Source organism: Perca flavescens, chromosome 13 (genome assembly GCF_004354835.1).
Source record: "Perca flavescens isolate YP-PL-M2 chromosome 13, PFLA_1.0, whole genome shotgun sequence".
Classification (NCBI taxonomy): domain Eukaryota; kingdom Metazoa; phylum Chordata; class Actinopteri; order Perciformes; family Percidae; genus Perca; species Perca flavescens.
In genome coordinates, this window is record NC_041343.1 from 3,546,731 (window position 1) to 3,573,334 (window position 26,604).

The window sequence follows — 26,604 nt, forward strand, 5'->3', positions numbered from 1 at the left end:
AGATCCAGGACTTAGCCAAAAAAGTTGAACTTCAACAACTTCTCAGTCCCTCCCCCCTTTCCACCAAAGCCCAAAACGGTCTCCTAAGCCCCTCCCCCCACAAGGGAGAATGAATGCATGATTGACACGCCGTTAGACACCCCCCTGGCCCTGATTGGTGCATCTGATCAGGGAGCTGTGGATTTTTGCAAATCACACTACAGGCTGTAGGTGGTGCCAGAGGAGCTGGATTTGTTTTTTACATGACCTGCACTGGAACATAGGGTCAGTATCAGCAAATATGACAGAAAGTTAGTTTTATAAGGCTTACCTACTGCATCTTTAAGAGAAAGAAAGATATTGCAGTCGTCTAAACACAGATGCTAAAGCCTAGTTCAGCCCATCTAGAGATAGGTTTGGGAGTGAAGAAGGAGCGCTTTTATTTTGTGTGTTGTGTAAAATGTTCTAAATAAATAACAAAATGTAAATAGTATAAATAGGTTTGGAAGTATTTTTACAACTGAAAAACATTTTTTGTTATTACAGAGGGAAAGTACCGGAAAAAGGTACTATTTGGTACCGGTGCCAAATTTCAGGTACCGGTAAAAATTTAAATGTTACCCAACTTTACCCGCCACTTTTAAAACGTTTGTGCATTTGGGATTCTCAGTGGAAACGTTGCAGTTATTAAGGGCGCTTTCACGCTGGCCTTGTTAAGTTCAGTTAAATCGAACTAGAGTTTGTTTGCCCCGCTGGTGCGGTTCATTTGGGCAGGTGAGAACGCGGCAATCCAACTCTGGTGCACACCAAAAGCAGACCAAACAAGCGTACCGAGACCTGCTTGAAGAGGTGGTCTTGGTTCGCTTTCAGTCGAATTCTGGAGCGGTTCGAATGTAAGCCGTACTCGAACCAAACCAACTATACACACTCCCCAAGTCTGAGCTAGTGTCTCCTGTAGTCCGGTGTGTTTAGCAATCAGAGCAGCAAACTGTAGCAGCTCGCAGTGTTCCTATCACAGAAATAGACAGTGGTCAAGCTTGGCGTCCGTCAAACCAGCTGCCGCTAAAATTGGAGACAGACGCCGGCAGAGCAGAGCGAAGTCTCGGTGACCAGAGCAGACGTAGTAACGTCTCTCGCGAAACAGTGTCTGATCATTTTAATGATATGAGCTGGTTTGACCATGGAGATGGAAGAAATATGCACTAGTCCACAACACAGGACCTTCTTCCTGTATTTACTTTCTTGCTCCCGCCCCCAGACACATCCGACCAATAAGAGGAGTACTTGCGTGATTTGTAATGATGCATTTTGGTACACTTGGATTTTTCCAGGTGTCAAACCAAACTGAACCGAACCGAACCAAGGGAAAATCGCTCCAAGTTTACAAACTCACCAACTGATTCCAACTCAAGCAAACAAACTACACGTGTGAAAACGCCTGAAAACACCCAAAACCTTTCACAGTGCTCATTATTTTGATTTGTAACTTTTGATTGAATAAAAGACATATTTATCCAGTTTATCCAGTGTTAAACTCTCGTCTCGTTCTCGTGTATCATCTCATCTCCTGAGCTGAGTGTCTCGTCGTGTCTCATCAGCTGTGCTGAATAAGAAGATATGCTTGGTTTGGTAAATTAGGGCTATTTTAACTTATTAATATCATTGGCCAGGCAGACAATGAAGTGATTATTTAATTCCCTTAAAACTACAGCAAATGTCTACAAAGAGATGTTTCTTTGTAGGCTTTTACTGTAGTTATACAAAAGTCATTTATAAACTTTGAAAATGCTACTTGCCTTGCTTTAGAATCAAAAATGTCCGTCGATAGAAGAATATTGCTGGCGTACATTACTCTATTTTCAAATTATTAATGGATCGGTGTACTGTGTACAGTACCCACCAGTACTATGTGAAGAGGGTCAAGGCTGTTTTTCTTCTCATAAATTTATAATAGGCTCTCTGTGCCACCGTGTGCACGTGATCCATGTGTAAACATCTTCCTACTATATGCAATAAAAACGCTTGAACTTTGGGTGAAAACTAAACCTCGAAAATATTCGTAACTTACTGTTGCCTTGGTGACAGCGAAAGAAGGGGGGGAAAGTGGGTTTATTGAGGCAGCCAAGAAATACTTGAAAAGTAAAGGTCAGAATGCAAGGTGTGGGGTTACTGTATGTGTTGTTGCTGCTGCTGCTGCTCTCTACCAAACAACACAGGAAATGAACGTATTTTGCCACCTGACTGAAGCACATCTTCCACTTCTCCAGTTTGTGTCAGGTGGTGTTGAAAGAAAAGCCCTCTAGGGTAGTCTATTACAAGTTTTCTGCTTTTACAGCCCACACAAAGCTTGTTTATCAAAAGTCTTCTGTATTGTAGAGTGTGGCAGAGAATGAGGATGTTGATGTCAGTCTGTTGGTTATTCAAACACTTTGGACCAGAGCAATATATATCAACAAACTACTAAGCAGGTCGCCATGTTAGTCAGTCTTCACTGCTTTGGTCCAGACTAAAATATATTAAAATATTACCAAGACATTTTGTAAAGATAACCATGTTGTCCAAAGGTCCACAAATCCTAGTGACTCTAGCGAAACTGTGATGTTTTCATGTGACACCAACCAGAGATGCTCTCAAGTCTCTGAACTAGAGTCCAAGTCAAGTCTCAAGTCTCTCAGCTAGAGTCTGAGTCAAGTCTCAAGTCTCTGAGCTAGAGTCCGAGTCAAGTCTCAAGTCTCTGAGCTAGAGTCCGAGTCAGGTCTCTAGTCTCTGAGCTAGAGTCCAAATCAAGTCTCAAGTCTCTGAGCTAGAGTCCACGTCAAGTCTCAAGTCTCTGAGCTAGAGTCCAAGTCAAGTCTCATGTAGTCTATATTGACATTTCATTTCCGGGATTGTTTAGGTGCCGCCGGATGTTCTGCCGGATGTCACTCATTTTCGGCTGGATCTCCGTCACGTTCCTCTTTCTTTGTGATGGAGGTGGATTTCTGAGGACTATGGTTAACTGCTCCTCAGATCTCTGCAGGGTAAATCCAGACAGCTAGCTAGACTATCTGTCCAATCTGAGTTTTCTGTTGCACAACTTAAAACAACTTTACACATGTTCCATCAAAACAAGTTCCTTCCCGAGGCTATTTTGCAGAGGCACCGTTGCTCCGTCCGGTGCTCAGCGCCCCCCAAAAAACGATTGTTATTGGTTTAAAGAAATGGCAATAAACCAGAGCACGTTTTTCTCCTATCCAGGAATGTTGTGTGGACAAGACTGTCTCAAGTCACTGAGTAAGAGTCCACATATTTTGCATTCAGCGCTTCTTTTGTTTGGGCCTTGTTGTTTAAAGATTGACTTGATTAACTTATGATGAATGGCTTATGATATGCAGCAGATACGTTACGTGTTACGTAGGTAGGTTATAGGTTACAGTCAACTCATCAGGCATTGCCTTCAAATAAAGATTGTTCACAAGACCCGCATCTGGAGTCCGAGTCAAGTCTGAAGTCTTTTTAGTCACTGTGTGTGCGACTTAAATGCGACTAATGTCCGAGTCTCAAACTCAAGTCCGAGTCTCTGATGCCAACAGTAGGTCAATATAATCAATTATCCTGTTAAATGTCTCAACATCTAATGGATGGATGGACAAAAATGGTTCCCAAATGATAAAACCTAATGACTTTGGTGATCCCCTGCCATGGTTTCTCTACTGCAACCATCAGATTGAACAGTAGCAGACTAGATACATTTTCATTTCCACTCGAGTGTTATGATCTACGGCACACTTGTCTTGGTTTTTCAGCCGACTCATTTGCCTTAATCTATCACGCTGTCAGAGCAAACAAGGATTATGAACAGGATTACACTTTATTCAAAGTGTATTATAATTAGCAACATAACCCTAAGATATGTCCAAGACTTTGATAACCTGACAGCTTGTATTGAATAAATTGGAAACTCAACCTTTTCTTTTGATTGCACAGTGGTTCAGCCTTGGCCTCTTGCACCACAGCTAAACAGAAGCAATGCTGAGTCGCTTGCGGTATGCTTTTGTCATTCATGAAGGGTAAATGGGGATTAAACTGACATCCAATAAATTATTCATAGAGATTGTGTCTTACAAACAAGTCTGATATGACTGAAACAAGTTAAAGCACTGGTGACGCTCAATTCGTGGGATTTTAGTTGATGTCAAAACAGAGATGTTTCTTTGTTACTTTGAAATGGAAATGACAAAAAGTTAGCTTGGAGAGATTTGTCAGGAATAAAGAAAGAAAAGAAAAAAAACAATGTTTATTCAGGGAAACCTAATAAGTGTGAGGCATCCAGAAGTCATCATCACAGCCTACGCAGCCATCAACGATATCTTCAGATGTCAAATTTAGACGTGTTATTTATACGTCTGGAGACACTCTGATACATCTTCAGATGTCTGTATGTAAATCTTAACACACCACACAAGAACAGTTATAATTGCAATGTACCCATGGAGTTGACACATCAGAATGACAACTAGCTAGATTATCTGTCCAATCTGAGTTGTCTGTCGCACGACTAAAACTACCTTTAAACGTACAAATGTTCCACCAAAACAAGTTCCTTTTTTGCAGAGGCTCCGTTCGGCGCTTAGCACCGCATAAAGACGATTGTGATTGGTTTAAAGAAATGCCAATAAACCAGACCACGTTTTTTTCTCCCATCCCAGAATGCTGTGTGGACTAGCCAGACCCTCTTCCGCAGCACTGTGGATGATGGGTCTGGTCATGCAAGACTAAGTCTATTTTTATGCAATACTCACAAGCCCATATGTATATTTAAAGAGTTATCGGTAATTCCTGCTGTATTCATTTCACCCCTCTACACTGGCCATGATGTGATCCCTTTCTAATGCAGCTCACTACTCTAACCGCGTGTTCAGATAGAACGCAAAGACCTGTGATCTCCACGCAAGTTGAAAATGTTTCAACTTGACTGATACATTTGCTTTATCCCGGGCTTTATGAATCTGCTTCTAAAATGTACAGACGAGAGGAAAAAAGAAAAGAAACTGGAAATAACAGAGAGAGCTGGACTTTCTGATGAGTTCTAAGATCAGTCCAAGGCTGAGCTGAACATAAACACAGGCACACTCCCGCAGACATGCTCACAGCTAACATCTGTTCGGGAATAAATACAAACAGTCCATTGGCCACACTTATGTACATATTGGAGGATTCTACACCTCATGCAATGCTAATGTTCAGGGCCAGTGAATATCCCTTGGCAGAAAATAAGGGTGTGGGATTGTGCAGTGAATGTGAAACAAGTCAGACTTTCATGCAGGAGATCGGTGTTTGCATCCTGTCACAAACTTGCAATTAAAGGTACAGTAGGTGAGACTTATAAAACTAACTTTCTGTCAAATTTGCTGAAACTGACCCTATGTTCCAGTAGAACTACATGAAGCAGGTCATTTAAAAAATAATCCAGCTCCTCTGACACCACCTACAGCCTGGAGATTTGCAAAAATCCACCCCTCCCTGTTCAGATGCACCAATCAAGGCCAAGGGGGGGTGTCTAACTGCATGTAAGTCACTGCTCAAGCACACACATTCATTCTCCATTGTGGGCGGAGGGGCTTAGGAGATCGTTTTGGGCTTTAGCAGAAAGGGGGGAGGGACTGAGAAGTTGTTGATGTCCTGGATCTTCACAATCCTACCTACGGCACCTTTAAGTGCAACCACGATCTTTCCCTTACTTACTCCTCATAAGTACTTATGTCGCCTAACCTTAAAAGTAGTTTATTTACCATAAGATATAACCCTAACCATACTGTATCTGCCATACACATATATTGTATTCAGCTACACTCTTAAAAATGTTGGCATTAGGAGACATAAAAAATAACCTCGTAATTGAATGTATCCTGGGGTTTTGCAAAATAGCAATATTATTAGGGCTGTCAAAATTAACACGATAATAAGTTAATGCAAATTTCTTTTAACGCAACAATTTTTTTTTGACAAGCAATTAACACACGTGCATTCTGTGATTTGGACCTTTGCCGCTTCCTTGGTTTGGGAAATCAGGAAGAGATGCAGCACGGCTGCAGTCACCGGAGAGTTCTCTCAATAATCACAGTTACCTAGGGGTCACTCAGGGTTATTTTGACCCACAGTGGGAACTTCGGTCGCCACGCTTTGACTGTTATGAAGATAGAGGAGAGGCATTTCACCGAGCACTTTCTGCCAGTAGCCAGACAGCGGGACATTGAACATAGAGTCATCGCACTGACCACCGATGAGCGCACGCAACATGACTGCAGCGGCCAGACAACTCCCGTTGGAGCATGTGACCCGTGTGGCACATAGCCTCCACCAAGCCATCACAGTTTCTCTCACACGGTTTAGATTCCACTCAGTAGAAGTGGATGTTTTTGGGAGCCGTTATTTTCCCACATGTTAAACACAAGGACATTGTTACATTACATTGTTACATTTAGCTGACCAGACTTGTACAATGTGTCTGTTGCTGTGAAGCATGATCTCCATTATTTGTAGAGTGCTCTTACATTTAGAAGAGATAAAAAATGTATGATTAGTTTGGAATTAATATAATAATAGTTAACTATTGGCAATCATGCGATTAAATATTTGAATATTAATATTAACGTTCTTTTTTGATGATAGGGTTGTTGTAATTTGTTGTTGTAAGCCAACGTTGTTGCGTCTGGAGCTTAGTGCCGCCCAAGAGGACTGTGATTGGTTTAAAGAAATGCAAACAACCCGGAGAGTTTTTTTCTCCTATCCCAGAATGCATCTGTAGTGTAGCCAGACCTTACTCCACAGCACTGTGGAGATATGTCCGGCAATGCGTGACTAAAGAAATAAGAGTAAATAAGGGAATTCTTTCATATGATTAATGAAGTTAAAATTTAGTCAAGGAATTATTCATGGAGACACACTGTTAATATTTGAAAAAATCTCTCAGTGATAAATCAACAATCATCCATATATTATATTACATTACATGTCATTTAGCTGACGCTTTTATCCAAAGCAACGTACAATTGCTATATATATGTCAGAGGTCGCACGTCTCTGGAGCAACTAGGGGTTAAGTGCCTTGCTCAGGGACATGTTGGTCGATGTATCGCAGTGGGAATCGAACCTAGGTCTCTCACACCAAAGGCATGTGTCCACTGCACCATCACCACCCTTATATAGAGTCAACAATGTAAATATTGTTATAGAATTTATGTTTAAATAAACCTCTGACAGAAAAAAAAAACATTCTGTAACTAAACCATTTTTAGAAAGTTATTCATTTATTTTGTTACTTCGAAGAACTCTGGCGATAATAAGCAGCTCATTTATGGGGTTTTTGTTAGGGTGAGGTGTGGACCCAAGAGCGAACACAGACTAGATGGTTGGGAGTTAACAACAGTTCTTTAATGTAAGTTCAGCCGAACAGACATATTGTAAATCCACGTAGGAGGATGGTGACCCAAATGGAGTGGAGGAGTGGAGATAGGCACGGCAGGCTCGAAAACAAATAGGGCTGGTGGCGTGGCTGGAAGCGAAGAGTAGGTTGACCTTCAGCGTCCCGACATACTGTAGATAGATGACAGTGTTAATTAAAAGATAAACACTGAGATAGCAACAAAGTAACTAGAGACTAGCGAGATGGACCGAGAGTAGTAACCGCTTGACGGACCGAAACGAACTGGCGCTGGCTGCCTGGATCACAGGAGTACTAGTGCTGGAGCTTGATTAGTGAATTGCCTGCAGCTGCGCTGGAGAGCCAGGTGCCCTGATGGATCGACCACGCCTACACACACTCACTCCACACACACGACCAAAAAAGGAAGACAGCAGCCTGATTCACGGCCAGGCCGTGACAGGACCCCCCCCTCAACAAACGCCACCAGGCGTTTGGCCCGGCTTGCCCGGGTGGTCCCGATAAAAATCCCGGAGAAGGTCCGGATCCAGAATGAAGCTCCGCGGCACCCACGAACGCTCCTCCGGACCATACCCCTCCCAATCAACCAGGTACTGGAAACCCCGGCCCCGACGGCGAACATCCATGACCCGGTGCACAGTAAAGGCCGGATGGCCATCCACGAGGCGGGGAGGCGGAGGGAGCTCGGCCGGAGGGTTCAGAGGACACACAGAGACAGGCTTGAGAAGGGACACATGAAACACGGGATGCACATTCATGGACACAGGCAACCGCAGCTTCACCGCAGAGGGATTGACCACCTTAACAACGAAGGGTCCCACATACCAAGGTGCCAGCTTCTGGGACTCCACCTGCAGCGGGAGATCACGGGAGGACAGCCACACCTCCTGACCCGGTGTATATGCGGGTGAAGGTACACGACGGCGGTCCGCCAGACGCCGGTTCCGAGCCGCAGTCCGTACCAAGGCAGCCTGAGCCTCCCGCCACACGTGCCGGCACCGACGGAGGTGCTCCTGGACCGACGGGACAGCCACCTTGCGCTCCTGCTCAAGAAAAAGGGGAGGTTGATAACCAAACATAGCCATATATGGGGACATACCCGTAGCAGAGCAGGACAGAGAGTTGTGCGCATATTCCACCCAGGCTAGGTGCGTGGACCAGGATGCGGGTTCACGTGACGTCATACACCGCAGAGCCGACTCCAAATCCTGATTCGCTCGTTCCGTCTGGCCGTTTGTCTGAGGGTGATAACCAGAAGAGAGACTAGCAGAGGCACCCAAAGCTGTACAGAAAGCCCGCCAAACCTGAGATGAGAACTGTGGACCCCGATCCGACACAATGTCCTGTGGTATCCCGTGCAGTCTAAAAACATGTTGAACCAACAGCTCAGCAGTCTCAAGGGCGGAGGGCAGCTTAGCCAGGGGGATGAAATGCACAGCCTTAGAAAACCTGTCCACTACAGTCAAGATGACTGTGTTGCCGTCCGAAGGTGGAAGGCCGGTGATGAAATCCAGCGCGATGTGAGACCACGGTCGACTGGGAATAGGTAGGGGTAGCAACAAACCAGCCAGAGGCCTGTGAGAGGCCTTGCTTCGGGTGCAGATGGAGCAGGCCGACACAAAGGCTCTGGTGTCAGCTGACATCGTGGGCCACCAGAAACGTTGACGCAGGAAGGAGAGGGTGCGGTGGAAACCAGGATGGCAGGTGAGTTTAGACGAGTGACCCCACTGGAGAACCTGGGACCTGACAGGATCGGGCACAAACAACAGGTCAGGTGGAGCAGTGACAGGAGAAGGGTGGGTCTGCTGAGACTCCCTCACCACCGCATCAATGTCCCAAGAGGCTGCGGCCACCACACAGGAGGGGGCCAGAATGGTCTCAGGTTCACTGACTGTTTTCTCCAGCCCGAACTGTCGAGAGAGAGCATCCGGCTTCGTGTTGCGGGAGCCGGGTCTATATGTCAAAGTGAAATTGAACCGTCCCAGGAACAGGGCCCATCGAGCCTGGCGACTATTCAGTCATTTGGCTGAACGAAGATAAGCCAAATTCCGGTGATCAGTCCAAACCAGAAATGGCTGTTCCACTCCCTCCAGCCAATGTCTCCACTCCTCCAGAGCCAACACCACCGCCAGTAACTCACGGCTACCCACATCATAGTTGCGTTCAGCAGGCGACAGACGGCGAGAGAAAAAGGCGCAGGGATGCAACTTGTTGTCCTGAGGTGACCGTTGTGAGAGAACCGCTCCCACTCCAGTATCCGAGGCGTCCACCTCCACGACAAACTGCAGCGACGAATCTGGCTGGAGTAACACAGGGGCAGAAGAAAACAAGTCTTTGAGCGTGGTGAATGCTGTGTGCACTTTGCAATCCCAGGAGAATGGGACAGAGGGAGAGGTGAGAGGAGCAGCAACCTTACTGTAATCCCTGATGAACCGACGATTAAAATTGGCAAATCACAGGAAGCGCTGGAGCTGTTTCCGGGTGGCGGGTATCGGCCACTCAGTCCCTGCCTTGATTTTCTTGGGATCCGGCCTTAGCTGTCCCTGCTCCATGATGAACCCCAAAAAACTCAGATGGAACATGGAATTCACATTTCTCAGCCTTTACGAACAGTTTATTCTCCAGTAGGCGTTGTAACACCAACCTGACGTGCTGGATGTGTTCCTCCATGTTCTGAGAGAATACCAGAATGTCATCCAAGTAGACGAAGATGAACCGGTTGAGCATATCCCTGAGGACGTCATTAACAAGGGCCTGAAACACAGCTGGAGCGTTAGTGAGACCAAAAGGCATGACCAAATATTCAAAATGACCGAGTGGGGTGTTAAAAGCGGTCTTCCGTTTCTCAGGTCCAGTTTTGTGAAGACCTTAGCTCGGTTCAGGGGTTCGAAAGTAGGATCGATGAGAGGAAGAGAGTACTTATTCCTTACAGTTATCTCATTCAAACCACGGTAGTCAATACAGGGCCGCAGAGTCGAGTCCTTCTTCTTAACAAAGAAAAACCCAGCTCCCATGGGAGAGGAGGAGGGACGGATGAGCCCAGCAGCTAAGGAGTCGGAGATATACTTCTCCATAGACTCCCTATCCGGTTTAGACACATTGTATAACCGACGAGAGGGAAGTGGGGCACCAGGTAGGGTTTCAATAGCACAATCATAAGGTCTGTGAGGGGGCAGAGATAGTGCTTTCTGTTTATTAAATACCTCTCCTAGGTCATGATACATGGGAGGCACAAGAGTGAGATCTGGGGGCTCAGGTAACGGGGTGTTATGGTCCTTGCTGGGGGCACGTGCTGACTGCAGACAGTGGGAATGACAAAAAGGGCTCCAACTAACTATCAAACGTGTAGACCAGTCTATGTGTGGATTGTGTAATTGTAACCAGGTCTGGCCTAACACAACAGGAGAGTGGGGTGAGGAAATGACAAAAAATCTGATTACTACATGGTGATTGCCAGACAGAAGAAGGTTGAGGGGTGCGGTGACGTGTGTGATGCGTGCTAATAGGCGTCCATCCAGGGCATTGACATCCTTAGGATCCGAGAGGGGTTCCACAGGTAGACCAGCCTTGGTCACTAGGGAGGAATCAATGAAACTGTCATCTGCACCGGAGTCCACTAGGGCCGTCACGGAGACGGGTTCACCCAAAAACAGAAAGGTAGCCTCCAACTGGATGCGATTATGAGGGAAAGGGGCAGGAACGGTGGTGTGGCTCACCAGGATCCCTCCACTTACTGGTGAGCCGGACCGTTTAACTGAGGGCAGCCTGCACAGTTATGACCTGCCTCACCGCAATAGAGACACAATCCACCACGAAGGCGCCGCTGGCGTTCTGTAGGAGTGAGGCGAGCTCTGCCTAGTTGCATGGGTTCCCCCTGATCAACTGCTTGGGCAGGAGAACTAACTGGGAAACAACTAGCAGTGCTACCGCTAGTGGCCTCACGGCGCAAGTTACGAGAACGAGGACGGTGCCTACTCCCACTCCTCTCTCTGTTACGCTCTCGTAACCTGTTGTCTAGACGAATGGCCAGGGAAATCTAAAGTGGTGGTTTCATCCCTAGCTGCTAGCTCGTCCTTCACGTCCTCAGACAGACCGCGAACAAAAGCTGCTTGTGAAGCAGTATTACCCCTACCGCTCTCAGCAGCTAAAACCCGAAACTCTACTGCAAACTCTGCTACTGAACTTGAGCCCTGACAAAGAAAAAATAATCTGTTTCCTTCATGCCACCTGTTGAAACACTTGTGAAACACTCCGATGTTTCATTTAGCCGTAGTCACGTGACATGGGTGTTTTGAATCACGCTTTGAATCAGTGTTTCGAAACATCTGCGCTTCGGGATCTCGACAAAGCTTCGGAACGTCAGTTTCACTTCAGCCATCCCTAGCCGTGACAGTTTTGTGTTTTCAATCTTTTTGTTCAATTCATATATTATTATGCAAAGCATATTTAGAGCTATGCACAAGAGGACCGTGTTTACTTTAAACTTAATATTTTATTAATATTTTATTTACTAAATATTGAGATAAAAGTCACTTAACTGGCCTGCTTCTTTTGAAAAGAATGTATTTGTCTGTGAAATGGTATTGTAATTGTAATTCAGGAGAGCTTATCTTTGTATCCAATACAGGCAAACATATCAAACAGAATAAAACATACTTGTACATCATATTTTGAACCACCCTCACCATGTGTCCACACTCCTGAATTAATGAGGGCCAGTGTTGTGTCTTTGCTCAAGTCCCAATAAGTCTCAAGTCATTTGGTCCAAATCTCAAGCAAGTCTCGAGTTATTATATTCTGGTCAGGTAACATGTTCTGTCAAGTCAAGTCGAGTCCTTAGTTAAGGCAAGTCAAATCCCAAATCAAGTCTTTTTTTTTTTTTTTACACCCAAGATAAAGCACTCTTAGCTGTAGGATCCTGTCTTTATGAAGAGAAAAGACAAGGTATTAGTAGCCCTTCTAATAAAATGATTGGCTAGTTTGTATAACTAGTACAAAAACACAATTTTTGATGAGCAGGTCTTGCATTCAGCAGTTCGCCTTTTTCCGTCTTGCGTGAAATTTTTAATTCCAAAAGTGATTACTCGTGGCACAGACGCAGCCATTGTGGTGGTCTGGTCCGACTAATGAGGCTTCATCATGGCTCTTTGATGTTATCTGTTGCCATAGCGAGGAGTTTGACCGACGGCCAATCATCCAATCATGACAGTCACGAATCACGTCATGAATCATGTCATAATTCACGTATGCTATGCGGCTGCCGCTGCCGAAATTGATGGTTAGACAGAAATGTGACAACATTAAATTATATTATTTTACATTGAACAGCTAACTTTCAAACTTATGAATACATGTCATCCGAGTCATCATGCCTCAAGTCTAGTCAGGTCTGGAGTCATTAACTTCCAATTTGACTCTCAAGTCATTTAGTTTTCATCAAGTCAAAAGTCATCAAAACGGTCTTCATCCACGGCTTGGACCTTCCTCCGCAGCGCTGTGGAGGAAGTTCTGCACATGTTCTACACTATCCCTTCAGACCTGCTGTGGACTTCCATCCATGTTGGTTTTTCTTTCTTTTTTATGTAATAGGAGTAGCTCTTTGATCGCATTACCTGATCATTTCAGCGGTTCTTCTGAGTGATCTATACAGATGGAAAGGGCATTACGAAGGTTGATCCACGCATGCAGGTTTATAGCGCTGATTGTAACTATCTGTCTTCACCTTGGAGCAGCACTCTCAGTGGACTTAGTAATATCTCTCCTGAACAGAGTGCTTGGTATTATAGATCTATCCTTTGCTTGTTCAGAGGCAATTTGAGCAGTGCTGTATAAGGTTTAGCCTTGAGCACTGTTTGACGTCATTTGCAGTATTTGAAACATCTGTGATAAAGCTGGCTTTTATTTATCTGAAATGATTATACTTTTGCTGGGTTAGTGCTGCATGTGAACATTATGAACCTGGAAATGAAACTCATTTCCCAGAGATGTATTTCACAGACCTGCTGTACAATTTTACACAGTAGTATTCCTTCCATGGACTGTGGATAGTTAAGGTGGTGCCTGAGAGCATCTGTCCAATAGTTCATTTAGAAGACAGCTTGATTAAGCAGTCTGCCTTGAGAAAAAGACTGGGAGCCATACAATTCTCTAGCTGCTAAGAAATCAATAAATTTTTGCAGCAGCTCCGGTTTATACAGCAGAAAGTGCAAACACAATACAACTAAACATGCTTTAAGAATTCATTTTGAATCAATTGAGTACTAGTGCAGTAATCTTCAGGAGTTCTTAACAAGTGAAACTGCATTGAAAACAGGTGAAGTGCTATTACCCCCATTTAGATATTCTTTGTAGTTGTTTGAAAGAAAACAAAATTGTTGTGAACTTAATGGAATGTACTGTGCTGTGGAAATGTGTTTACGTGCTGTGAACATGTTTCCGTGGGTGACAGTGTGCTTCTGGATATAGTTCTCAGAGCCTAATTGTATCCCTGTGCAGGGTGACATTAAATGTTAGTGCCGGGAACAGAGCTAGCAGTGCTGTCTGTCAACCATGCTTTAAGCTAACGAGATGTCACACCCATTAACAGAAGATTTTTTTAAAGACACTACGACCATTTTTCTGCTGTAGAATCCCCACTTTTGAAAACTGCTGAGACATAATGAGTATTAGCAAGTTAGACAAATTAAGAGGTGCAAGCCCTCACCAGTAAATGGACTGTTTTTATATAGCGCTTCTCTAGTCTTAACAACTACTCAAAGCGCTTTTAAATAGTAGGGGAAAGTGGGGTGAGTTGTGCCAGTTTTTACTCAAAGTGACTTTAAAGTGAAGCCATGACAGTAATACCCTCAACTTAGGGATGTACATATATTTCAGGATGTGGTGCATCCCTGAGAACAATAACTTTGGAACTGAAATAAATAGTTTCAGAAATATAGGTCTTGTGGCACAACTTGCCCCTGATGCGGGGTGAGTTGTGCCTTTGGGGGTAATACGTTGGGGTAAATTGTGCCAGTGATTTCTGAAGTAAAACAGAACATTTTAATGTTATGAACTGTAATGCTATATGAAAGCAAGACAAATGGTATACAAAATTACTCATTTAAGGTTTAGTTAGATATTGTCACCCTATTAAACTGTTGGAATAAGTCATATTTAGTAGTTTTTGGAAAACACAAAAAACTTAAATACACAATATGTGATATTTGTGAATCATTTCAGGCAAAAAGTCTTTGGCAATAGATGCCTGTTTACATACATAGAACGCTGTCTGTCAATTATGTAACATAAGAATAAAGTGACTAGGCTAATTTCTAAACATCCTATTGTGACTTAGGCCACTCGAAAACTTAATAAAACGTCACTTTAATAACATAGTGCAAACTCAAAACTGAAATCAGTGTTAGCTAAATGGCAGGTAGGCCTAAATCAAACACTGACGAGGCATGCCCATCTCCTCACTTCTCCAGATTATCCCCTGTGAGTATGTAGGTCTAGGTGGTCTGGATCTGGCCTACTACTTAACATCCCACTTGTCAATGCTGCAGGGGAATATACACTTCTGCTCCCTTCTGACTGTACCACCAAGTTTTGGGGGTGTGGGTAGTTTCTTGAGGACATCACCTCTAGTGATGACTCCTTCATCACTGGCACAACTTATCAACATCATGCTAACTCTATAGACTCAATGTGTAGCCTGCTCAAGCACTAAAACACGTGTGAAAAGTTTTCAAACTTGTCTATTATTGTTCAGACACTACAATCAAAAAACTTTAATTATAGAAATTTTACTTTGAAAGGAAAAAAAGTTTTTTGAGCTAAAATGTGCTTACTTCTCATGCCATGTGACTCCCTTCTTTGGAAGATGAGTAAAATGGATTATGTGATACTGATGTATACATTAAGCTCGGGCCGTGCCTCACCTGTTCAGTATTTCAAGCTTGCCTCGCTCAGTTGTTAAGCTCCACAGCATTTGGTAGACCTTGAACTGATTTTCATCCACTTGGGAGCAACAGAAACAGACTAGACAGAAAACACCGACATATCATCCCTATTAAGAAATGAAATGGCGAAAATGCAGCACACAGAGCAACATTAGTATGCATTTGTCATGTTTGTGTCCCAACAAGTCCTCCAAACCATACTATATAGGTGGTTCAAATCTCACCCTTTAAAACAACCCACAGGAGTGTTTCATAGATTAACGCCCCTAGCGTTAGCAGAAAATGCGAGCCAGAGGAGCATTCACGCCCACAACTCTAAACGTAACACGCCATTAACGTTGTGAATTGGTCACAGTTTGGTTAGGTGTAGGCACCAAAACTATTTAAGTTTAGAAAATGATCGCCGTTAGGTTGTTGGGTTAAAAAACATGGACATTTGTTACGTTACCTTCGGTTATGCAGGTGACGCAGAACGTGACGTAGTTCCGTAGTTCCGGTAAAGTTAAAAAAATCTCGGCCTTTACTTTTCTTTTCAAACAGGACCCCCGTCTCCTGGGTGAAAGATCTGTGTTTGTTCGATCCACCACCCAAACCTTCCTCCTTACGTGGACTTAGGTGCTCGTACGCACCGCCGCTATGAACCTAAATATGCATCGTAATTGCTGCCTGAACAAAAGACTTATGTGGCCGTTTTTCAGGGGAGGACAGTCTCCTGTGTCCACCTGGTAAACATATGTCCAAGATTTACTCTCTGGTTTTGGTCTCTACCAAGTCCTGAGAGAAACATTTGTCTCTTTAACACTAGAAAGGCCAATGGGTACATTTTTAAATGCATGTTATTATAACACCCCTTCATCTCTCAGTCCATGCCTTCTTAAAATGGGTTTATTAATCATCTAGTGAGTTATGCTGGGTGTGGTATAAAAGAAAGTGAAAATATGATCATTTATACCTTAAACTGCCAGCGGTTAAGTTTTACCCCCACTGTACTGTATATTGCTGTGCTCAGCATTCACAACACGGCCGGTCGCCTAGCAACGCATATTGTTTACATGTCTTTTTTACAAGGCAGCTGCCATATGAGCAGCTAGAGCAAGCTAGATTTGGACATGAGTGAGGGAGAATACAGTATGATCGGGGAGGGATCAATGACCCGTCAGCGCCCAGCTCGCCCTCATCATGAGACAGGTGCCTCAGTTACAGTCCAGCGATAACGTTACACATTCTAGTTAGACACAACTCATGTAGCCATTTCTAACATTAGCCTACTGCACTAGCTAAACTACATGTAAATATTTATATTCTTTAGTGTCGGGACGCTAGTCTCTACTCTCGATGGCCAAATGAAGCTTCGTGAAGCAGTGTCTTTATTTTCTGAGCCCACTAGATGGCGATCTGTGTTCAACAAAGGGTTGAGAATACACTGAATTGCAAAGCCTTAGGCCTTTCTCTTAAAACAAAGAGCTCCACCATGGGCTCAGAAAATAAAGACACTGCTTTACGAAACTTCATTTGGCCATCACTAGTGTCTACAAGTGGGAGCACGCACTGAGAGCGCAGTAACAGCCTGTGCGTGTGTGTTTTTATCTGTAATAAAAGGACATAAACTGACTTTTAAATAGTTATTTTGTCAAGTCATATTGTTTAAAAAAAAAATTAATAACTTAACTGCTTCAAGAAATGCCGTTTTTGCGAGTGCTGAGGCTGTTTCGGCAGCGGGTAAATATTACCCACTCTGCGGTTTTAGGACTAAAAGGAATGCTGGCCTTTCTAGCGTTAACTACAAAATGCTCCACTACAATATGTTTATCACACAGTGACGGCCAAATGAAACCTCATAAGCCTTTTTAGCTCACTCAATGGCGCTCTCTGTTCAACAAAGGGTTAAAAGCACACGGCGTTGACATTCCTCAAGCCTTTTTCTTCAAGCCAAGAGCGCCATCTAGTGGGCTTAGAAAATAAAGGAGATGGTTTAACAAAGCTTTATGAGGCTTCATTTGGCCATCACTACCTGCTAGTCTCTACCTGGTCTCTACCTGTGTCTGTGTGCTGTTAGTAGCTGAGCAGGTACTGTGCATTGTGAACTTAATAGTCATTCACCCCAGAACATATTACAGTAATTGTGCAATATGTTTACTACTTAGCAAAGTTACTGCAGGTACATTCATAGCTTGGTCAGTGGTGTGTGCTCTGTTCGGAGTGCCTCTACCACCCCCTTGTGACCCCAGGGTACCATTAACCCTATCCTGCATAACTACATGTGGTACAGGAGCCCCTTGGTACAGGAGCCCCTTTTTTTACCTTTGACCCTTAGAAAGTCCTGTGCAAGCCCCTGAGCTTCTTAGTAGACCGTTGTGAATGACAAGAACTGCTGGCTAACCAGTTTCATGGACTTAAGGCAAGAAAGAGAATATGTCGCTCTCTGTTTGTTGGATTCAAAGCTCAGTAACAAAACGCTTTACTTGGCCATAGGGAATTAAACATGTTTGACACAAAGCAGAGTGAATTAAACATGCAATGATAACATTTGCATATCCATTAATTGATTTGTGTGTTCCAAAAGGGGATATTGACTTTATTCTGTTTAAAATAAATCTGTTTTGTTGTAGGGTATACCTCATATAGTTATGTTCAAAAAACAATTGCTCTGAATTGTGCTTGCAATATTCATTGCATTATTCATTAGAAAACTGTTGTCATTGGAGTAAGGAGTGGGGATTGTCTCATGAATGAATGTGACTGACATGTCTTCCTGTACCTTGCGTGATCATTGATGCCTGGCCAATCGTAGCGCGTGAATGCTATCGAAGGGCGGGTCTTGCCCAGAACTGCAGTGGGTTCCATAATAACACGTATTGCCTTTACACCAGCTTTTTTTCTCGTAATTGAAAAAAATCTAGCCTGACATTGCCAGAACAAATTGCAAATGCAAATTAGTCTGGAACCTCTCACTTAATGTTCAGTATCTCAAGGGGCGTTGACCAAAAGATCGGATAGACCTTCAACTCATCAAAGCAACGTAACAGGTGACTTTGCGCTGTACTTACGTGAACTTCATTCACAATAATCCCCACGAGGTTTTCTTGGAAACCGTGGCCTCGCCACTTGCTGTCCAGCAGCCAGGACGCAGACGCTTCTCTTTACAGTCATCTACTTATACACGCCCTATATTATAAAAACGGTTGGCATTGACCCGTCAGATCTTAAGTTGCTGGAAAGGGGAGGGGAACCAAAACCATCTGCCAGAGTGAATAAAACATGACGTCACAGATCCATCTTGTTTCCAGTCAAGTTAAAATATACTCTCAACCCAAATGTTATGTTATGGTCATGTTGTCATAGCTGTAGTTTTCAGTTGTAGTTTTTCTGTTTTATTGTGTTAATTTATTGCCTGTTTTCTTGTTGTTTACCGTCTCATGTTTCTGTATTCCCTGTGTTTTACCAGGCGTGTATGTTTTATGCTTCAGTTTCCTGTTTTACTTTGTAGTGTCTGTTTCTCCTGTGTCGTGTCTTGCTTTACTTCCTGCCTTGTGTTTTCCCGCCTCTGTGATTGTCTGTCCCGCCCTGATGTGTTTCACCTGTTCCTGAGCCCTCGTGTCACCTGTCCCTTGCAAGGGGGTAAGCTTCGCTTCAGAACGCGAACCTCCGATGGCGCCATTTTGTTGCTACGAAGCGATCACCTCTTGTTAGCATTACACTGACCGCCATTTTTTTTTTTACGTCAATTGATTGCGAATAACTTTACATCTGAAGTGTTTAAAGACTCTATTTATCCATTGTTTATTTCTAAAGAAACACAACAATGTATAAAAGGCTCCATTACCTTGTATCTCACGTTATGGCTCCGTAGCAGACGCTTTTATAAAAACTTACTGTCTTACTGTCGCATAGTAGAGGAATTACCGTATAGTACAGGAGAAGCTCGCAGGCAGTTTCGACTTACATTAGCTGTTTAGGTTTAATTACTAATGTTAACTAGCATGTTAGTTAGCAATAATTAGCCTGTGCTTATGTTATCTCCTTACATATACCTACACTCTCCGTCTCTGTAAGATTGGAAATGATTGAGATTTCTCTCGGCACAGCTACCAGAAGACTTACAACTTTCAGACACGTTGCTCACGTTGTCTCTGTCAGTTGGAGGCTGTGCAGTAAAGCAAGAGATCACCGGAAAAGTGCTTCCAATAGCCTTCACTGGTCTCCGTCCAGCGCAACGGGGTCTATTGATCCATTATATATATGTCAATGGTCCCTTGTTTCACCCTCGTTACCTTGTGTATTTATTGTGCGTTCATGGACATCGGAAAAACATTTTTCCAAGTGAAAATGTCACCATTCACGCAACTTCCTGTGGGAATCAGAGGTGGGAAACTTGGGCTGGATTTTGCTAACCGAGTTCCCCAGTTGGTGACGCGTTGTTGACAACTGACGTTTGATGGAGGCGACTTTGGTCCACTGAACATATTTCAATGACAATAAACTTTGTTTATTGTGGACAAACGCTTCTGCCAAGAAACATGCCCAGACATAACATGTTTAAAATTATTCATAAAGAGGCCCATGTATAAAAAAAACAACACATTATCGGTGTATTTTCCCTTTGGTTGTCCTGCACATAACATAAACAAACACCTGGCGATGTGCTGTTTGGATGCTTGCATAAGAAAACAACAGCACATCTTTTCTTATTGTGGCCTCCATGTTTTCACACACCTGATGCTCTCGGCTACGGCCAACCGGCCAATAAGTTGTTATGCCAAACGCCCAATATAACAGAAGAAGAAGACACGCATCCCGACCAGGTGAACGCTGCCAGTCGAAAAAACAACATAACCACGGGGGAGGTCCCTGTTATTCCCAGGTGGCATGAACGCAGCATTAGTCTCTGTGCTTTCTTTGTCTGTTGTCCGATCGTCATCGTAACGTGTCATTTCCTGAGTTTTTTCTGGATTTTGCTCTTCTTTGTTTCCAGTATATAGATTTTAGTTTGGATCTCGGTTGCCAGTTTCTACCTGCCTGCTTTAGGAAACCTTTCCTTTGTTGGATGTGTTTTATTTAAATAAACCTCCAAGACCTGCACACTGTCCTCCTCGTCTCAACCTTCCACATTTTGGAGCCAAGCCTGCACATTCCCTGACAAATGTGGGGTGAACAAAAAAACAAACTGTCCATGCATGATTATAATCATATTCAGTGTCAGCAATGATTGCAAATGAATTAACATCCCAAAATACTACTAATAGCAATTAAATGTCAATGGCAATAGACTTTTTTCACGGCAGACATGTTGACATGTCATAGTAGGAAAAGCACAGGTGTATTCAAAACCATTAATGATGGCTGCATTCCACTAGGAGAGGCCCTGGTATGGTGCATGCTGACTCACTGAAATAGCTTACTGGGACACTTGATGGAATTGAGCCATCGTTAAGGTTATCAATTTCAGCTGTGCTTTTCCTACTATGACAAGTCAACATGTCTGCTGTGATAAAGGTCCATAGGTCAACTGCAAGAGATGGGCCATTCCTGCAGCACAGTTTATAGAAATACACTAACCATATTATATCATATCAATCTTGATATATATTATTATTCTTTTTTACTTTTTTTTTAATTAATTGTGCTTTGCCATTCTTTCACTAAACCATTTTTCTTTGAAAGCAGCATTCCAGTTATAGCTTGCAGACTTTACAGGTTTTCTCCGGCTATGAATATACACTTCCTTGAAGTTACAGTAGAGCAACTTGGAGGAGACATGTCTTAAAAAACAACAACAAAAAAAGCACAAATTGATGTCTACAATTGTTCTCCTTTATTTCCCTTTACCCATGTTTTCCTTTGCTTTCACAGTGCCACCAGAAATCATCAACCTGTCAAAAGATATTGTGGTAAATGAAGGCTCCAACGTCACCCTGATGTGCCAAGCCAGCGGTAAACCAGAGCCTTCCATCAGCTGGAAACTCATCTCCTCCTCAGGTAACTTGTTAGTCCTGTGAATAAGTACATAAGATATATTCACACTTTCCTTTTAAAGGGGCACTATGCAGTTTTTGGCAGTTTCTTTGCTTTTTGCTCGAAAAAAGTCATAATAACCATTCCAATGACTCTGAAGCTGTTCAGTTAAGGTAAATTAAGCTAAAACAAACTGCATAGCTCCCCTTTAAACAAATCACTTGCTCTGCTTCCTACTTAATTTTCCTCACTGTCCTTGTCACTGCCTGTGTCTCTTCCACTCAGCCCTCTCTGTTTATCGCCCCATCTCTGACTTTGTTTGACCCCTGTTGGATTTCTCGCTTCACTTGTTACCCATCATTACCTGTTTCCAGATCCTCATTACAACGTAATTGTTCGCAGGAAAGCAAACTGACCCTGTTGTTATTGGACTAATTAATTAGGATAATAGGATAGATGTAAACGTTCTGGAGGCACTTTGAATGACAGGATTAACGCAGTGAGCATTAACACAGTGTGGAGCGTTATGCATTCTTAGGCACGCCATGGCAAGTATGTCCAAAATCAGGATAGTTCCATTGTGCGTGCTCAATGGCATTCATGCCATTTATTCTTTACCAAAGAATAAAGGAAACCAAATGCTATTTCTGTATCCCTGTGTGTCCATGCTTCACTTAATCAGGCAAGATGTTTGTATTCATAATGAGTTACATTTAAAAAGACAGAGCTTTTGTGCTTGCATCTGTGCTGTCCTTTGTGTTGAAGCTGGGATCCGGGAATTGAATTGTTAATATGACACAAGTGTGACTGACCTGTCTGTACGCAGATAAGCAGCGAGAGGGGACATTGATTGGCTCCTTTTTGTGAAATGTGACATGCTTGTGCATATGTTATTATGCAGGCTGTGTAGAACAGATGGCCGTAGGACTTTTTGGTTTCCTTTTTTTTTGTATTAGGAGTTTGCAGTTGCCTGCTACCAGTCACACTCTTCGGGGTCAAATGGTAAAAAGTCTGGGCACTTTGATATCTTATGCTGTTGTAGCTTCTTGTTGACTCTAGCACATGAGCATCTGCATTCATGTTTCCATGTTTTAGTACATTGTAAATTCTTGGTGTTAAATTGCAATTGGTGCAATTTAAAGACATTGCACACTCTGGTTAGAGTGACATATAGTTTCTTGCAACCAATAAACCCTTATGTTTAATGAAGGCAGTGTTGGAGCACGTTGTTCAGCTCTGTCTGTCTGGTTTCTAGACTGCTGCTGTATGCCCAGCATACTGAGTTCTCGCAGGATACAAATATATACCGGTAGAATCTTAACCATTACACATTTGTTGAGGACAAGGAATATTGCGGTATAAACAGCACTACTGTTAAAGTGACACTAGAGAACTTTTCCCGCTTCGGTCCCCTACAGGTTGGAAGCGGAATTGTCCATTACATTACATTACGCTAGTTTGCCAGATCAGCTAGCGGATCTGTAGTTTGAATGAACTGGATAATGCAATGTAATGGACAATTCTCCTTCCAACCTGTATGGGGACCGAAACGGGGAAAGTTCTCTAGTGTTGCTTGAAAGCTATAGTTCAAAACGTATACATATAAATGAACGGTTGTTAGATTCAAGCCCTTGCCAAATGAGTTTACACAATGCTGAGTGATATTGTCGCTCCCAACTCGACACCATACTGACCCCTTGTTGTCTCGTTTTAACGACTTAGTTAGGGTTAGGAAGAAATTGTGAGTTGGGTGTAAAGATGTGCATTTAAGTGACACACGGTACAAGAACGGGACACAAATACCAACACAAAGAAATACATCCGGCCAAAACGAGTGTCATCCAGCTGAATTTCCGGGCAGCACCGGAGCAATCCCGTAAGTAGAACATCGTGGATATAGACTAATTATTACTATTTTAACAGGAATTGTCCATATGTGATTCACAGTTGTACTGTTACGTGCAAATTGCATTATGGGACCTTTATCTGTGCTCCGACAACTTTTGTCGGCTTTGGAGGCGAAAGCGACACAACTGTATCCGTCTGGATTACAGCTGTAAATGATTGGATTAGCGTGCTTCAAAAAAAGCATAAAGGGCCAAATGCCGAAAGGGTAAATATATCTGTAAATATATGTGTAAAAAAAAAAAAGCTTAAAATTCATTAAAGAACATATTAATTTTAGAAGTTTACTAACAGAGCAGCTTTGTATGGAAGATTTATTTTTTTAACTGAAAATGTTCTGTATTTCTACTGTACCTACACGCTAAATTTCCGTTTTTTAAGTATAGGACAAAGTCCCTGTTATTTTATGGATGCATTTCTTAAGTGTGCAGAAGGATGCCAATACAGCCTATTTGTACTGAGAACTAATACTTCATTAACCACACAACAACGTTACATGAGCAGTACACAAAGTGCCGTCAACTAACCTTGCTCACTTATAGCGTAACTTATTATTCTGGCAATCTGATTGGTTACACGCTCAGTCTACCTGTAATACACAATACCTTAATAATTACTTAGTAATTACTCTCTTTAAAATGACGGAGAACATTATTCCATACTAGACTGAACTTCATTTCCTCTTTAGACAAAAATAATCTTAGTCCATGGAGTTGCAACGGGACTGAGACTATCGTCTCAGCCTTACAATGCTTTGGTCTGAACACACACTGTGAAGACCTACTTACCAGTAACACTCACCAAGAAAGTGGGAATATCAGTCTTTGACATTTGTGTAGACTGAATGCTATCAAGTATTTCTAACTTACTGTGTTACAGTGTGGATAACAACAGCTGCTTTAGAACTAGGCTCAAAAGATGATGAAAGAAAAGACGTGACACTGAAGGCATCATTACATTTGTTATTTTTGTGTGTGGGGGGAAATTTGTACAAAATCAAAGGCTGTATCTGCCTAACACTGTAGCTTTGCCTGAGAAAATCCAGAAAAATCTAACATTTGGACTGAAGTGTCTAACAAAAACTGGAGCTGCTGCAGTAACTACAGTAGAGTAACGGCCTTCATCAAAAAAAAAAATAAAAAATGTATTAAGGACAAAGCTCAACTTTGCTACTATGTGTAACTACAATGCATTGGCTAAATAATGGACACACTGAGTATCTGTTGCAGATAAGAGCTGAAGAGATGCAGCCATTTACCCTGACTTTGAATGTTGCCATTCAAAACATTCACATTTTTGGCCTTCAAAGATGATTGAACGAAACGTCTTAAAAAACGTATTTGTTTCGAGTCAAGTCAATTTCATTTATATAGCCCAATAAACCTTAATTTGCCTAAAGGGGCTTTACAGCGTATAACACCCACTGTCATATGCTGAGGGACCATCGATTCAGATAAGGAAAAACCCCTTTAATGATATTAAGCTGTGGCTGTCAACCAACTGCCTTCATTTGAATGAAGATAAAACTGAGTATATTATCTTCAGTACTTCTCATTAGGAAGGCACAGATCACGTCACTCCCCATCGTTTCAAACTTTTTTTGGCCTAAAAAAGATCCTTTAATCCAAAGCATGTTTTGAACACAGGCGTGGTCCAATTGTTCTTTCCGTCCATCTTCATTATATGGGACTAAAGCTGCTTACACACCAACCAGACGGCCGACTGTCGGCAGAAAAGCCAGTCGGACTGATCAGTCTCCCCGAGTTGGTCCAAAAAGTGCCTCGGAACACACTGAAGCAACGAGACGTAATACGTCTCCATAACAGCAATAATCTGTATTGTCGGCCCAAAAAATTAAAACCGGCAGCTGATTGGACGAACGCATTTCTCCGGAAATTCAAAGCCAGACTGTCATGGCAGCTCGTTCGGAATACAATCTCATATTGTACTAAAATAGTTCACCGAAACGTGTTTCTGAAAACATTTTAAGCGAGAAATAGGCCGTGCAGTTGCTGAATCTGTCGGACGACGGCACGGAACACACCGAACGGACTCGAGTCACCGACCTTGTCCGACGGCCGATTATCGGGTTGGTGTGTCCGGGCCTTTATACACCTTTGGCTCTGTAGTAAAAACATACAGATTGTCACATTATTTTCTACAGCGTAGAAAGGAAATTGACTGAATTTCTTTATTTTATTTTTCTGAAGGACCAAATCAGTGATCTAAACGGTGGCTCACTGATTTCAGTGACCTTCTTGTTGACTGCATCTTCACTTCTGTCAGTAGGATTTTGACAGCGTTTGCTAATTACTTGGAAACGTAATGACTGTGCCAAATGAACAGTGGGAGCCAAGTGTGAGTGAGTGATTAATAGTTACCAAGGAAAATTGCAGACAAATACAATACAACCCTTACCCTAACAACCCATAATCAATTTACCAATGTATGAGTATCTATTTGAAGGCATCATGTCCAGTGCAAGTGACACTTAAATGACAGTTAAATGGCTGGATGAAGATCAAACTCTTTTTTTTTTTTTTTTTTTTTTTTTTAAATCACAGTGTTCAGGTGGTTATAGCTGAGCATGTACAAAAGTAAAAATAGTGCCTAATCAGAAGAAGCTGCTCATTCGTTTTCATTCTATTGAACAGTCAATCAATAGCCTGTGAAAGCAACGTAGAATGTGCATCCCAGACTCGTGCACCTAAAAAAGGTTTTACAGGAGCGATAGCGGTCTTCTCCCCCTTTTTGTAATTATTACTCTTAATTAGACAAATAGTGGATGAGTGAGTCAAGCAGAGGAGAGAACGGTCTGACACAACCGGCTGCTGGGCCACGGGGGACAATACGTGTTTCCGAGGCGTGGGACTGATCCCGGCTATCTCTGGGAACCATTGCTGTGAAATCTCATTAACTGGATCCAGCGGTTGGTTTCATTGCCGCTTTCACTTCCTGGCTCCGCTGTGAACAACAGAGCTGTTTTCTTTTCAGACCTCCTAAAGGTGCAATCCATTATAATTGGCTATAAATACATTTTGATGTAGGAGATTGAGGAAGCTGAGTCATCCATTGGCCAAATTAGTTTTACTTGACCATGCTGGGCTAAAAACCTATTGTGTGTATATATGTTTATACTGTGGGTGGAGTGGGCATGCTCTCCCGGTGCCTGTGTGGGTTTTCTCCAGGTGCTCCAGTTTCCTTCTACAGTCCAAAGACATGCAGGTTAGTTTAATTTGAAACCTCTGGATTAGGGCTGAACGATGAATCGTTTTCAAATAAAAAATCGAGAGGCGATTGGCTACTCGTGAAGACCGCGATTAATCGAAGGTGCAATATTGAGTTGAATGTTTGGTGCAACATTTGGTTTAAAGGTCCCATGGCATGCACATTTAACTTCATGAG

General features: G+C 42.8%; 1 protein-coding gene across 4 annotated transcripts in view; it reads left to right on the forward strand.

The window, feature by feature from the left end:
• The window catches only part of ntm (neurotrimin), a 184,049-nt gene that overhangs the window by 136,404 nt on the left and 21,041 nt on the right, over nt 1–26,604 (forward strand). For all 4 annotated transcript variants that reach the window (XM_028596289.1, XM_028596286.1, XM_028596287.1 and 1 more), the window contains one exon: nt 21,193–21,318. In XM_028596289.1, the coding sequence (XP_028452090.1) occupies nt 21,193–21,318 (126 nt within the window). The remainder of the gene's footprint in view (nt 1–21,192; nt 21,319–26,604) is intronic.